Source organism: Cataglyphis hispanica, chromosome 13, assembly GCF_021464435.1.
Source record: "Cataglyphis hispanica isolate Lineage 1 chromosome 13, ULB_Chis1_1.0, whole genome shotgun sequence".
NCBI classification, from domain to species: Eukaryota; Metazoa; Arthropoda; class Insecta; order Hymenoptera; family Formicidae; genus Cataglyphis; species Cataglyphis hispanica.
In genome coordinates, this window is record NC_065966.1 from 1,093,356 (window position 1) to 1,109,503 (window position 16,148).

At 41.7% G+C, this 16,148-nt stretch overlaps 3 protein-coding genes across 11 annotated transcripts in view; 2 read left to right on the top strand and 1 right to left on the bottom strand.

Moving 5' to 3' along the window:
* LOC126854059 (follistatin-A) overlaps nucleotides 1–6,540 on the bottom strand; it is a 27,913-nt gene extending 21,373 nt beyond the window's left edge. The window contains exons 1-2 of one of the 8 annotated variants that reach the window (XM_050600447.1): nucleotides 6,446–6,540; nucleotides 2,881–3,308 (exon numbers count right to left, since the gene is read on the bottom strand). In XM_050600447.1, coding sequence (XP_050456404.1) covers nucleotides 2,881–3,109 — 229 coding nt within the window. In that variant the 5' untranslated portion in view covers nucleotides 3,110–3,308; nucleotides 6,446–6,540. Of the gene's footprint in view, nucleotides 1–2,880; nucleotides 4,009–4,060; nucleotides 4,690–6,440 lie in introns of those variants that run through there. The other 7 variants (XM_050600446.1, XM_050600448.1, XM_050600445.1 and 4 more) reach the window with 7 other exon arrangements.
* Nucleotides 1–16,148, top strand: part of LOC126854055 (dnaJ homolog subfamily C member 13) — a 69,025-nt gene that overhangs the window by 22,105 nt on the left and 30,772 nt on the right. The gene's annotated exons all lie outside the window — the stretch shown is intronic.
* LOC126854077 (PE-PGRS family protein PE_PGRS16) lies at nucleotides 4,821–12,712 on the top strand. Its single transcript, XM_050600478.1, has 2 exons — nucleotides 4,821–5,114; nucleotides 12,503–12,712. Exons 1-2 carry the CDS (start codon nucleotides 4,821–4,823, stop codon nucleotides 12,710–12,712), a joined length of 504 nt encoding a protein of 167 aa, XP_050456435.1.

A 16,148-nucleotide genomic window follows, 5' to 3' on the forward strand; every position in this document is an offset into this window, starting at 1 on the left:
TTACTCATTTTTTCTCTGATTTTTTTTTTTTAAGATAAATGATATGAAAATTGTTGATGAACAAACTAATTTTGAATATTAATTGGAAGTCTAGTATGATAAGTCTTCCGATCGCAAACGTATTTGTGTGATTTCATTATCGATTATTAATTAGATTGAGATGTCGTCCGCGGGAATGATGTGTCTAATTTGCATCGAAACGAGGTGAACTCGTGCGTCATTGATGACATTGCGCGTGACAATTGCGAGTAATATATCTCACGGTTTTTCAAATACTATCTTTCCTCGCGTGGAATATGAAGGCAACCGCACGCGCACGCATAACTCAAGTGTTTTATCGCGGGCTCACCATCTCCTGCGGACTGCTGCGCCTTCGGTCATGCTCGTCGAACTGTTTTTACCACGTTACCCATGCTAAGGGATACGGACTCGAGGTGCTAATCCGATGCATCTACACACGCCCAGCTAATAGAACCAGTTTTATGCGTACTGAAAACTGGAGTATATTTTCGAAAAACGCTGCGCTCTCCATCTTCGCATTTTCTTCTTATCATATCATTCTTTTCTCCAAGACTACAATATTATACGAGAGCTATGATGGGAAGGGATTCTCCCATCATGTAAGAAGCTTAAACTATTTTTAATTGTGTAGGGCACAATATCTGAATATTTGAATCGACACGGTAAGAGACTGACTATTGAAAATATGACACAGCTCTCTCGTTTGAAGATAATTGATTTTTTTCACGCAACACAGAGATTGAAATCTCGAAATCACAGCGTTTCTCGAACGATTCCCTTTATCTATCCCGATTGGACTCTTCCTTCCTCCTTCACGTCCTTCACGGGATCCACAGGGTCTCCCGTCCCCGTCCTTCTTTCACCCGGTGGCATCGTCCGCGCGTCTAGAGGCTGAAGCGCCTCTCGCTGATGCGGAGCACTGACCCGCAAACTGGTTCCTCCATTACACCAGGCTTTCTTCCCCCTCCCCCTTTTCTCTCACTCCATCTTTTCTTCTTTCTCTCTGTCTCCTGCTTCGTATATGTCTTCCCCGCGCGTTTACCCCTTTATTTCTTCTTTCTCTTCCCTTTCGTGCGCGCTCGCGCGCCCCTGCATACGTGCATCTCTTCCTCTCTCTTTACGTTTCAGCGTGTCCCTTTTACTTAGCTTCTCCGCATCCATATCAGACTCGCACCCCTTTCTTTCCCCTCCTCCCTCTCCCTCGTATAGAATGATCGGTCTCTAAAAGAGTCAGAGATTCGGCGAGAGCGCTAAAAAGTTTTGTATTCTGTGTAATTTTTATAATCGAGTGTTGATCTTTGATCAATCTAAACTTGGTTATTTTTATTGACAGCGTCTTCTCGAATGTCTTGTAAAATTATTTCACACGATTTATGTTAGTGAAAAATGAGAAAAATAGATCGCTAAATCAAATCAGGCTTATCGTCATACACACACACACACACACACACACACACACACACACACACACACACACACACACACACACACACACACACACACACACACACACACACACACACAATTAGATTAATTATCGAAATACACTTTTCCTCTCTCTCTTTTGAATTTCGGAAAAAAAAATCACTGCTTAAACAATTTTCATCCCCTATAATCTTTTCGCGAAATCGTCGACTCGATTCGGACGTTAATGAAGTTTTAAAGCCGCGCTAAGCTCGTGTTTGTTGCGACGATGGTCGTCGTGCAAAACGTTGAATTAACGCTGAATTAATTCGCACTTTATCACCTGTCCGTAGATGGCCGACGATCGTTTTATGTATTTCTACGAGTAATCAGCTATGTCGACGGGACTAATTTAATTGGCATTGTAGGGATAATTGACGATCGTTGTTCGCTGCAACTGCAGCGATATCGTTGCAGGGGAATGCGAATCTCGTATAATTTAATTGGACGTAAAACAGCGAACAGCGTATTAGGTTCGTCAAGATGCACGGTGTGCGTAAATAATGCGCGATACAGTGATATTTGATTCGCGTCGAAGTGCAAATGTAGGAGAAAAGTGGCTTGTAAATTATTGATTTAAATTGAACATCATCGAGGTGTCTATTTTTTATTTAGCCCTATTATCCCCCTCTCTCTCTCTCTCTCTCTCTCTCTCTTTCCCCTTTTCGATAACTTTTTATAGACAATGAGAAAACTACCCCAAAATGCGATACTAAAGTAATATGAAAGGATCAAATGCTCAAACAGAGTCACGTTTCGTTTCGCTCGACTCACGAAATCATTCATTACATACATTGTGAAGCGCTAAATTGAACACGTAGCAAACTAAGCCGCAATGCCCGCAACGGCAAATTGCAATGTTGGAAATTATAGCCCTGTGAAATCACAAATTACAAATTGTATACTAAGGTATCACAATGTTGCGAATTGCTGGACGATAAAGGTATCTCTCAAACCGCAAGAGAGAATGACGCATTCCATGATCCGAGAGATGTATTGTGCGAAAAACGTCCTTTTAATCAACTTTCCGTGAAATCGTGCTTCCAATTGATAACAATGCTCCCCGTATGTAAAAATTTCAGTATAACTTAAATGATGGATTAAAGTTTTTAATATAACCACGACATCGTTTCGCGATATTTACGTTTGCAAATTGCTGTGCACAATTTGATTGTGCAAAAACACAACGAGCAACGGTCATTTAATTTGGAAGGAAAACAAGTAAAAAAAAAAAAAAAGTCCGCGAGCCACCAAGTAATCCCACACATTATATCGATCACAATTTCCGTAAGAGATTTATAATAAATTTATTATAAATATAAAAACTTTTGTTAATTCGCGTTACGAGGCGATGCTCTATCGAATAAGAAAGGATTTTCCAAAGGTAACACTTACCTGTCGCCGAATGGATTTGCAGCAGTAGTCCGATCAGTGACAGCAGGAGAAAGGTTCTATACGGGGATGCCGTGATATCCTGTCGCAAGGCCGTCATCTCAGGCGGCCCGCGCCAGGTGCTCCCCCGACGTGCCGCTATCCCTGCGGTGAATCTCACCTCGGTTTTCTCAACTTCCGCCTTCGTTCCCGCCAGGTCTACGACGCGCTGTCCTCGTGCTTCACATTTCATCTGCCTGATTCTGCCGATTTCTTGGCCGATCTACGTATCTTCGTTTTCACCGCGCGGAAATTGGACGCGGAGAGGATATCGCGTGGCCGATCTCACTGTTCTTCCTTTAACGCTCACGGGACTTCATGTCATAGATTTCGTTTTCCGTATGTCACGCGTTTTACATTCCTCTTTTTGGAAAACGGACTCATTTGAACGTCTGAAAATGCAAATTGTCCTTTCGTGTCAAGTTTGGGATGATTTCGATAAAAATTGAATCTTGTCTCTCACGCTGTCACCATAATTTCAAACTCATATGCTCGTCTGTGTCATAAAATATCAAAATTATCATCAGGAAATTATTTTTTTTTTTCTGTCAAACAGACGCGATAATTAATCCACGAGAATTAAAAAATAAATCACGATACGCGTATCGTCGTATAATGTAATTTATATTGAAGAAATGCAATCTTCTCTGACTCCCTCCCTCCCTCTCTCTCTTTCTCTATGTATGTATATATTTTTTTCTATATACTCCTTATATGTGCTTACATACATATTTTCAAAGTTAATTGTAATATTGCTTTCTCGGCCGATACGTTACAAATTTAAATTGAAAAATTATGCGCTACTATTTCTCCTTTGGCAATATCTTTTTCACGATTTTATTAACGAGAAAAAATTTGTATTAGTCGCTTATATTAATTATTTTACTACTATACTAATTACTTTACTTTATATGCACTTATATCACGCTTATTATATGTTAAATGTTTTTTGCTTGTACTAATTGGTATCTGAATTTTTTTCTCTGTTTTAAATACTACGAGACTCAATGATCTTTCTAATTGTCATCTCGCGAATTCTTCTTATCATTTCGAGCTTGCTTGTTTATTTAGACACATGCAAACGACAACGAGTTTTTCTTACAAGCGATTAAAAAAAGATCTTTTTTCTTTTATTTTGCCGAACCTTTCTCATTGAATCTTGCAGAAAAATGTTTCGGATCCTGGATTATGAGCACTGCGTATCGCGACGTGCACGAGGACACGGGAAAATGGATCGATTCAAACACCTGTGGATGGTTGAAAGTTTCGTGTCGAACGTAAGAGCGGTATCGTTTGCGTATATGCTATTTTGTCCCGTCGCCTTCCTCGCGAACGCCTCCCTTCCTCGCTTGATTCATCGATCGATGCACGACACTTGAAGCCACCAGTCGCGAATCATCGCGACACGTGGTACGTATACAGGAGTGTATTATGAAACGCACGTTGCACAAATGAGTCGCGATACAAGGATTTTCTCTCGATTGTGTCCTCGATACGATGCACGATCTTAAAACCCTCCGCGTGCCTTCCACGCTCGGCTGCACCTCCTTCGCGCGGCCAATCTCGTGGAATCCCCGAGGGGCTCCACCACGAACGGTGGTATCTCGCGATTTACTTCAGAGTCGCCTCTCAACGGCGACGGATATATCTTTAAAAAAAAAAACTCCTCGATTTTTGTCGCAGCGTATTCGGTAGATTCACGACGCGATCGTCGATCCTCCACGCGAGAGAAGTCCGCGAGTTCGCTTCGCGACGCGCGACACGCGGATTCTCGTCGGTGGAAACCAAGCGCGCGCGAGGCCGCCCGGCAGACTGAGAGGAGCAAGCAGTCGACGGCCAGTTGGTAGTCAAGAGCCAGAAGCGAGCCAACAGTAGCAGCAGCACAAGGCGAAACGTTTCGCCGTATGCCGAGCGAAGCTCTGCAAAAGCAGGCCTGTACACGCGGCCGCGTTGCGTTGTATCGTGTCGTCCCCACTTTCCTTCTTCGAGCGCGCGATTGCGGCGGCGGCGGCGGCGGCGGTGACGGTGGCGATGGTGGTGGCGATGGTGGTGGCGATGGTGGTGGCGATGGTGGTGATGGTGGCGATGGTGGTGGCGATGGTGGTGATGGTGGCGGTGGCGGTGGCGGTGGCGGTGACGATGGTGGTGGCGGTGGCGGTGGCGGCGACGGTCACGACGACGACGGCGACTATCTGTCTGTATGTCTATACGCCTGCCTTCCTGCATGTCTGTATATCTCCTACCACTGCAACTCTCCTTTTTCTCTTGCTCCTTATCCTTATCTTCTTTTTTTTTTTCTTTTTGCCTCCTTCTCTTTCGTCTTCTTCTTCTTCTTCTTCTTGTCCTCATCCTCATCCTTCTGTCTCGTCCACCATACTCTTTGCATTCTTCCTCTCGCATCCGTGCGTTCCTCGGGTGTTCTTCCGTCTTGCCTATGGTTTGCAGGATCCACCTACGCGCCCTCCCTTCGGCTACCTTCCTTCCTTTTGTTTTTTACGTGTCCCTCGCGCGGAAGTTTATAGCGGAGAATTTTCCGGTTTCGCCGGCTGCGAGAGTTCAAAAGGACTTGCTCGATCGAGCCGAGACCGCGGAGCTTTTACGCATATTTTACGCGTCTGCGTATATACGAGACGATACGTGATAAAATATTATTGAATTCAAGATGGATCCGACTTTTTCCCCCTCATTCATATTGGTGCAAAGTATTTCTCTAAACGATTTATTTTCTAAATGTTTTATTTTCACGGGATAATTCAACAATATACGATTTTCACCAAATCTCCCCACGATTTATCTCGCAACATTTATTTCAAATAGAAGTATATATTTTTTCGATTGCATCGATATTACGATTAGTATTATTTATCTACGGATAAAATAGTAATTTACAAATTTTTTCATTGTAAAAATAATTGTATATTTCAATAGATTTTATGTATTAATTTTATTTTAAAGTGCACTTTGTTGTACATTATATTTACATAATGACATTTATTTACAATAGCACATCCGCGTAAACAACACGCGACTAAATTAGATTTTATTATTTCAAAGCTACAGTAAAAATATAAAACAATTAAATTATACTATACAATAAATATATATGTATATGTGAATGACAACTGTCAAATAATTTTTTAATCGAAATATTAAATAAGATCTATTAGAGGATTATATAGGCAAGAACGGAAGTATTAAAAACGCAATACTCGATTAAGAAGCTTTTTAATTTCGGCAACAATCGACAAAGCATCTCGTAGGAACCGAATAAAAAAGGTACTTGTGAGAAAGACAGATACCATTCAAGCCTTACATATCTCGCCACTGTCCGAAGACACGAAGGGGGTTGACGTTAAAGCAGCGACTTCCGGTTGTTTTGAAACGTTCGGCGCGAGCGGGAATGAGTGAGATGATGATGGCCGTCGAAATGCCTGTCAGTCGCGGACGGTGGTAAAAGTCATCTCGAGTGACGCGCGTGAGAGACAAGAAAATTTCGGCACGTGAAGATAATGCAATATACACACCGTACCGGCGACAAGGTGCAATGGTGATTGGTGGATGCACCGCTGGTCCACGTCTCTTTTATACCTCGCGACTCGGCGCGGCGCGACCCCCGACAAAGCGGTACCGCCCCCTGGACACGTGACGATGCTGGATCTGCCACCAGGGATACTATGCGCTCCTTGCAGCGCACCCCGTCGCAACTACCCGCTAGACTACCCCACTACGGAAGCCCGCACCCTCCCATCCTTCCTCTCGCGGCGATGCACTAATTGATATCATTACGCCACGTCCAAGTACGTGTATAGACTTTGCGTCTATCGCTCGCGCAATGATATGAATGATGGTGTATCTTATCCTGATAGAATGATAACAATTGCCCCTTAGCTACAAGTTTTTCGACTATTTCATCAGATTTCTTCGCATACTCGATTTTGAAACTTGATCAAACGATTTTTAGTCGTTAATCATTCGTAAACTTTCTATCAGTAGTAGCTCGATGAGTGAGCTCGTATATTTGTCGAAGAGATTAGGCATGAAGCATATCTTGGAATATCTATAATTATATCCGCCATTCCCGGACGCTCCTTCAAATCGGAGAGATAAAATATAGTTCGTATATTTTATGCAGAAATTCATACGAATGTGATAAATATAACTGTTCACGCCATTTTATATATATTTAAATATATAGCGTTTTTTATACTTAATAAATAAAATATGTTGAAAAATATTTTGAACTTTTTGAACAGCGTACATAACGTTGCGGCTTCCTGGTTAAACGTTATTTAATTCATAGAGAGATTCAGTCGAAACGTGAGTGAGTTTAGTCTGTATATGATCCGAACCCAAGTCTATCGTCTATAGTCTTTGACAAAGTCTGAGATAGATGAATACAATCGTACAGCAGAATAATTAATGTACGAGGTAAGAGGAAAAGAATGAGAAAGAAGAGGGAGATGCTTTTGACAACAGTGGCGCGAATCTATCGGTCATCATCGAGGATAGCTGAAAAAGGTCAGGAAATAGCGAAAAGGACGAAGGGGTAGCAAGGTGTGAGGCAGAAGGAAAGGCGAGGCGCGATCATGGGAAGGGCGAAGAAAGAGAGATACCGCCCGAGATAAAGGCGGCGAGATTTTCTTTCCTCCGTACTCGCACGATCTCACTCTTTGATCGCCTCTTCCGCGGAACTGGCAAAAAGTCATCGATCGATCGATCTCGGGAAGCGTCGCATGGAGAACTTACCCGGGTTGTCCGACTACTATGCAGTCTAGACTTTCTTCAATAAACGATCCACCGGACTGAATCGCCCTTCGTTTATCAACGGCTGTCTTTGCGCCGGTCGTCGTAAGAACGACGAAAATTCGATTTGCGTGAAGCTGCGCTTCATCTCTATTCGCCTCAGACGCGCCGCGATCGTAATCTTTCGATACATTTCGTTGTACGAAAAAGAGAGAGCCAGATTTTTTCATTATCAATATAATTTATATATTATAAATTTGTTTTTTTTTCCTGAATTAAATGTAAGAAAAAAATCACTGCTGATAAGAATTTCATTATTTTATTAATTAAAGAAAGTATTAATAATAATGAATTATTTATATAATTAATGGTAATGTATAATTAATAATGATAGAGAGATTTAATAATATATATTATTATATTATTTTTTCTTATATTTTTTTATTATCTTTTATCTTTTTCATTTTATATTTTTTCTCTTTATTATAAGAAACGATGATATATACACACACACACACACACACACACACACACAATGAATTGTTTGATTCTTTTGGATGACGGCGTTTAATAAAATGAATATATCTCTCTCCTCCTCTCATGATTTTCAATACTGCAAAACGTCTTACGTAACGCCATATCCGTTTATTAGATTTCCGTAACGCGTTCTGGCGATCGCGTTTCTTGCGATTTCCCGGTGACAGACGGGGATCTTGAAGACGAAATGACGTTACGCGACTTACTACTCCATTCATACTCGGCGGGAAGTCACGACTCATCGACGATGGGCCGACTCGATATAGTCTCGGAGTCGATCTACCAATCTATAAGCGCAAAAACTCGCCGGAACAGGAATGGAACAAAATAAATCGCGGATGTCACCGATTTGATCGATTTAACACATGGTTGAGAGAGAGAAGAGAGCGCGCAAACCGAAGAGATTCTTTCACAATTGAATCTCGAGAGCTGCGATAATCTCGAAGCAATTACAATAATTATTTGTCATTGAGAAGTAAAAAAACACTATATATTTAAATGTCATAAATCGCATAAATTATTATATTTATCACATTTATATGCGACATAATTTTTGCATAAAATATTCGGTACACTAGTATTTTATTTCTTCGATTTGAACGAATGTCCGGAAATACGGCGGATATAATTCCGGAGATATTCTGAGATATGATTCAACCTAGTTTCTTTGACAAATATACGAATTACTCATCGAGCCAATGATAGAAAGTTTACGAATGATTAACAACTGAGAGAATCAGCTGATGAAGCTTCAAAATCGAGCAAACAGAAAAATCTGATAAAATAATTGAAAAACTAGTAGATAAGGGCATACAACGATTGTTACTATTAGAAAAACTACACTGTCGTTCTTTCTCTCTTTATTTCTCTTTTTATATCGAGACTAGATATCATCAATTCTAAATATCGATAGCACGAAACGCCGCGTGAACAAATTGATCCGATCCTTCATCGAAAACGTCATTGGTTTCTACGAACGTGATCAATCGTCGTCGTCTAGGCGCATTCGGCTCGTCGCTGATAGATAAGCAACTATGGATGTTTCGTGCGTATACATATGTACGCGTTAGTACTCTCCGCATGTTGAATTGGCGGCGCATAATCGGCGAAACTGCCATCAGGGCCCGTCAGTAACCCGAGGCGAACATTATGCTACCGTACTGCCAATAGTGTTGCGTAATTACGTGCTCCCTGGAGGATTTGCGGCGGTTGCGTGGAATCGTGACGGTGCTACGGAACGTTCTGTCACTTAAGAGTGTAGACAGGATGCACATCTAAAATACTATGCGCGTTAGAGAATAACCTCGAGCTGCTCGATCGAGAATTGAATTTTTCGAATGAGATTTTTTCTATGAGATTTTTATAGCATGATGGACGTTTTGCGCAAACTTTTTCTTTACATTTACTTTATTTATTAAAATTAAAATTAAAATTTATTTTATTTATTTATGGAAAGCTTCGATATTTTGGATAAAACGCGAAAATTCCTTGCAAAAATTCGGCGAGTTTTTTATGAAAAAGCAAAATGTTTTTTTTCAAAAAATCTCCAACTGTATAAAATTTAAATGAAATAATTAAAATATCAACGGCGATGTTTCTTCGCGCATCTCTTCTTGCGGATGCTGTACAGTCGATGCTAACAAACGACCGGTCAACGAACATAGTTGGAGAATTTAATTTCTCCTATTCTCTCGTGCTGATAGGATGCGGAGATTTCTCGAAGAAACAATGTCTCGCAGCTTCTGTTCCCATTCTCGATGGTACATCCGCGTCAGCCTCCTCTCTCGCCGCTCCGCGTCTTCGCATCGGTAATGTCTAAAGATTTACGCTGCACACGTGCGCGCCCCGATGCTTCTCGTCTGCACGCGCGTAACAAGACAACAAGAATATGCAAGACTTTTTGCAAGACTACGAAAACAACACGAGCGCACGTTTCCCTTTAACATCATTATGCCGTCCGCAACAATGCGGTGACTGATATATTAGAAATATAGTATTGCTTATACGTTATACGATGTCGCATTCAACTATCGTGACGGGACTTGGACATTCTAGCGGAATATTTCGCTCGGAGAGCGGACACGTAGGCACGATAGACGTAGTAGGCATGTGTAAGATACGAATCGCAAAGCGCATGCTTGTAGAAATAAATTGCTCGCTTTGCAGATGTGTAATGCAGATTGTCGGCACACCGGGAAAGAAGAGAAAACAGCCATTTCATTTTGATGGCACGTTGACAGATAACGAGAGACTTGCCTATTTAGATCGCGCTGCTGCTTCGAGAGATCTCTCAACGGCTCGGTATCTTTTCCGTCCGACAAAATATGCCTTTCTCGTATCCCTGCTTACCCCCATCTATTTACATTAAAAATATATCTTTATCTATAAATAATCTATAATAAATATAAGCTGAAAGACAAGATAAGTTTGTATGAAATATAGGGATAACATTTATGTGTATCATAGTCTGTCTATTAGATTGACGTCAGAGAATCAAATTGCAATCACGAACACGAGTCCGTGTTATCGGTAGAAATGGGAGGATACGTTAGTCTTGAACTAACGTCGAATCCAATACGCAAAACTTGGAAGGTTTACATGCATAATGCATACCGTAACATTGCAGAGAAGCGGACAGGCAAAGTAATGGGAATAACAGCTTCCAACGAATGTTCTTTTGTTATTTTTATCCCTCCTCCATGCCCTTCGTCCCGCGTCGCTACTTATTACAACACACGAATCACTTGAGGAGGTTCTCTTGAACAGATATAGGTACAGATTCTCCCTTTCTCTCTCTCTCTCTCTCTCTCTCTCTCTCTCTCTCTCTCTCGATGATAACCGTTTATTATGCATCTTCGCACTAAGTCGCGTGCAAGCTCACGAAGAAAGAATCTGAGATCTTGAGTTCGGCCACAAGGATCAGAGCTGTGGAAGAAAGAACACAACCGGGCAATGTTGTAGTAAAAGTCGTAATAGCCGTACATTTTTTATCGCACATCTATAGAAAGAAATTTTGAATATACGCGTATATCCCTGTGTTTGAAGTCCACGTTCCCGAAAAGCTTATACATAAATCTAGACCGAGATAGATCGAGATCGCATACGAGACAATCAAAACCACAGAAACGTACCGCTGAGACGAAACCGCAAACAACCTATCGTAATTTTCTAGAAGCATGTCGGCGAAAGAGCGTATCAATAGTTTGTCTTCACCTTTGACTATGTATTTCAGAAACGAAAGAGAGGGAGAGAGAGAGAGAGAGAGAGAGAGAGAGCCTGTAAATTTCTAGCAAATATAATTTATTCCGTTCATCCTTTTCTTTTCTCGCGGTTCAGCCTTTTCGCTCGGAAGTAGTATCCGTGCAAAGGCAGCCATCCGCTGACTGTGGTCAGCGAGCGGGACGAGGCTGAATATATCGTCGTTTTGCCACGTCTGCCGACAGTCTAGACTTGTCGGAGTCCTCGAGTCCCACCGTCCGACGTCACCGAATGAACGGACTTTTAGGGCGGTGCGGAACATCCGCGAAACGTCGTGTTTTGTAGCTGGCAAGCAGGTAGACGGATCCTCTCGAGCAGATCGCGCTCCGATTCTGACCGACAGGTCGGTTGCAGTTAACACTCTCTATGCGAGATACTTGCACTCGCAAAAGTTTCCATTTTCGTCCCGAGGTTATTCGCGTTATAATCTACCTTATTTAGCTAGGCAGTATTATTTTATGTTAAGAGATTCTTATGTACTTGGCGCGCTCGACTGCTTCTCACGCTACCTTCCTTCGAGCAACTTTATCGTCGATAATTCGCTTCTGACGCGAGGAGCGGATAAAAGAGTGAGAAGTATGAGAGAAGAGAGAACGCATATTAAGGAAAGACGTTAAGGTATCTCGCAACGACGGCGCACATGCAGTGCCTTCCAGCTGCATCCGCGACACACCTGCCTCTCCTTCATTCTACGCTACGCCTTGGACAGACTTTCCAAGAAACGCAACCACGCGTCGTTTTTCATCAATTGTTCTTGCTGACACATTCATGCGTCCTCTAGTCCCTTCTTCCTCTCTGACTCTTACCGCTTTATCTCCATCTCTTCCTTCTCTCCTTCATTTTCTTTTAACAAAACAATTTAGTAATCGATCTTGAAATATCGCGCAAAATATTTTGTACTCTATGTATAAAAGAATTATTTTTTTTTCTAAATTCTTTTCCTCTCTCGAAAGAGGCTTTCCATACATTATTTATCTTTATAATATCTCGATCGTTTATTCTCTGCAAATTGTACACTACGGTTGGATATTGTTTCACTTTGGCGTAGCGCTTTGGTCAGATATTACTCGCCGTTGACAATGGCACTGGCATAAGCTATGAGTTCTTGGCCGAAGAGGGCGAGAGACGAACGGGCCCTCTCGGCTCGGAGATCCTGAATGGTAATGATTATAGCAAATTGCTCCTGCTTGGCTTGGGGGTGCCTAATAGCCACTCAGTGGGGCTGTTGAAACCGCGCGCCCCTTCGTTCAACCTTTGATCCCCCCGCCCGAGTCAACCCTTCAAAACTTGATTGTTTCTACCCTGCTCCATTCAGTACGGATGGACCCCTGGAAGTTCGTTCTCCGTGGATGTTCTCGATATGTCTTATCGACGTGCACATTTTTCTTCTAATAATGCAATCCGGCATAAGTTTTACGGATTATTCTTCTATAATATTCCATTTTCTGCCTTTTATATTAAGATACAATTTATAAAATATTTTTCCATCTTTTTTCTTTTCGCGCACACGGAAATTTCTATCTCATAGTTGATTAGCTCCCAGCCAGCATTCAAACTCGCGTGCAATAGTCGAGAAACTCTAGATATTTACAATCTTTGCTGTCTCGAAAAAAAAATAGCAAAGAGCAAGAGAGAGAGAGAGAGAGAGAGAGAGGCAGGTTCGATACGGAGAGAGGCACGGTCGTGTTTTAACGGACGTTGAAATATTAAACGTCGAGATGCCGTCGGCGGAGAGAGCCGTCAAGGAATCGGTAACGTTACACTTATCCGCACGCTCGTGCACGTGCCCGCTCACAATGCGTACGTGCATACGTGCATGCATACAGGTCATTCCAGGACGAGATGCGCAAGTTGGCAGAATGTATTTTCAAGGTACAGGGCAGTTGTGTGCGCGGCCAGTCCGAATGACTGACATATACCAAGAGAGCGGGACGGCCTCCTCGCGTCGATGCTGAAGATGGAAGGGCGGAAGGAAGAACGACGAGAAAAGGCGCGGCAAATGAAGTTAGCGAGTGCACGAATAGAGGAAGAGAGTGAACGGCAGTGCTACAGAAGCACGCGAAACTAGGAGGACAACGTGCCAATGCGACGACTCAAGGATAAAAGGATGCGGTGACGCGGGGATAAGAGACTGCGACGCGTTGTCTTTCATCGGAGAAGGCAGGTAAAGAGAGAAAGAGAGAGACAGAGAGAATAAGAGAGAGGAGCGCACGCAGGGGAGAACTCGCCTGCAGGGACCACGGTCGTTGCTGCCCACGCCATGGACCATCTATCCACGTCCACTGTGACCACCTGCGCAATCTGACAGCCTAGCTCTAACGATGCGCGTATACTCTTCCACGGTATTCTTCTGCAAGAGACAAACATGTCCACTCGAGATGTGTGTTCGTTCAACGATATAAGGCGCGACGACGTTAGTCTATAACGAAGGAAAATACAATTCTGCACACTGAAAAATATATATCGAATGTCATGCAATCTCTTGCCATCCTGAGGTTTTGTATCAACGAGAGAGACGCGAAGTTTTTTAAATGATGTTTTCAACATTGCAGAGTACCGCATTCTTTCTCAACCCAATGTAATCTTTTGTCAACAAAAATATTGACAACTGAATTTTTTCACTTTCCTTTCCCCATTACTGTTTTTTTTTTTTTTTAAATATAATTATTATATTGTAATATTATATATAAATAATTTTATATAATAATATTATAATAAATATATTAGTTTCTCTTTGTATATTTCTTATAACAGTGTGTATTTTTTAAACACATTCTCTTGCAACTTGCACTTATGTTAGTATCGCGAGCGCCTCCAGTCATTTCCAGAGATCTCGTTATTCTGCGCAGCTTTGCGTAAATACCGACGCCCTGTGGTTATTGCGCTGAGATCAGATCTCTCTTTCTCTCTCTCTCTCTTTCTCTGTTACAGCCAGTACTCGTTATAATGTAAACTTGCATTTCTACATGGCAGACACTTTGCAGACTGCTAGCTACTCGCAATTTCTTAAAGTTCAGTGACACGTATCAAATCCCTTGCTTCATAGATAAGAATATTTCGAATATAAACGATTTAATTAATAGGATCTTTACTCTATTAGTTTGCGAATAGTGCAAAGTGTAAATTGGCGATTATTCGTGAAACTCAACCGATTAACCATACGCATATGAGTGACGTAAAATAAAATCGCCTTTACGGAATTACGATCGTCCGTTGGTGCGAGAACCTTGGTATGGAGGATGCGTTCTCCAAGCTCCTCGCGTAGCGCCGTTAAAAAACTGAAAAGCACTCGCTAAGGCCCGCGGGACACAATGGACCTCTTCTCTCTCTTTCTCCTTCTCTCGACCAGCGGTCGAAGGTTTTCAGCACCCTAGTGGTCAATTTCCCACTCAGACGGAATCATTAGTCTACAGCTATGGCTCAGGGTGCTCTCGCACTCCCTGACGGGAGAAGTACACTCGATGAGCGAAACCAAGCGTACTAAAACCAAACTCGCGATCAACAAACGGGGAACGCGCTCGCCACGTTACGTCTCAGACATCATTTTCAGTCGTTGCATAAGGATTGATTATTAATATTCATGGTAGTATTAAGGGCTTGAAAAGAGGAAGAGATTGATAAAGAAAATTCCTTCTGCGAATAGATTTTAATATATATAAAATTTGAAATAAATATATATTTCCTTTTCTAGCTTTTTTTAAAAAAACTCAGATATTATATACGCAGTGACGTATATTTTTTAGAAATTCTGAAGGTTCCATCATTAAAATAAAATTGAGTGATATAAATCGATCATCTCAAATAAATTATTGAAAATAAACAGATTCTTTTAAAAATTATTTATTTTGAATTTTGGCAATCGTCAATTTTTATAACCGATTCATATTTACACCTGACTCTTTCGATAGGGATACATAACGTATAATAAGCGCACACGTTTGACGTGATGAATGCAGGTTGGCAGGATGTCCCTTCGATCGCGTGAGGATCGCGTGGCGACAGCTAAAAAATATATTCTTCAAACCAAAAACGAGACAAGAGCGACGGGAAGAGGGCGATAAAGAGAGGAAAAGAGTAGCGGTATAAAGAATGACGTTTGACGGGGCGAGGAAAAAAAAAAATGATTGTACCGAGAGCCAACCACGTCCGCTGGGTAATTACGATTACTATCTATGAGTAGCCAGTGAGACTGTCCAAGTAGCGTGAGAAGAACAACTGTTGAAGTTCTCCATGCGAACTGGTTTCACGCCTCCTGGTTCCGTTTACAAGTGCACGTAGCCGATCGCGTAGACATTGCAGATACCTGCGAGAGGAAGTAGGCGTATATATTCTCTCTTTCCTTCTCTCTCTCTCTCGTTTTCTTTTTTTTTATTTTTATACTTTTGCGCTGAGCGCAAAACTAATATATCTTTGCCTCTCATCTTCTCCATCTCCAACTCGAAATGTATCCGCGAGAGTTATCTTCTCCTCGCTAATCCATACATATATCTATTCGGATATGTGGCTATTTATTTATCTATTTATCTAACCGTCCGCATTCATTGTCAACCTTGCACGCGAATGTTGAAATTGCTTTATTTTATATCATTAGAACATCGCGAAATCAATAACGAGAAATGCGATAACGTGATATATCGGATAATCTTTTTTTGATACGCGAGAAAATGTAAAATATTATTTTACGCGCATCGAAA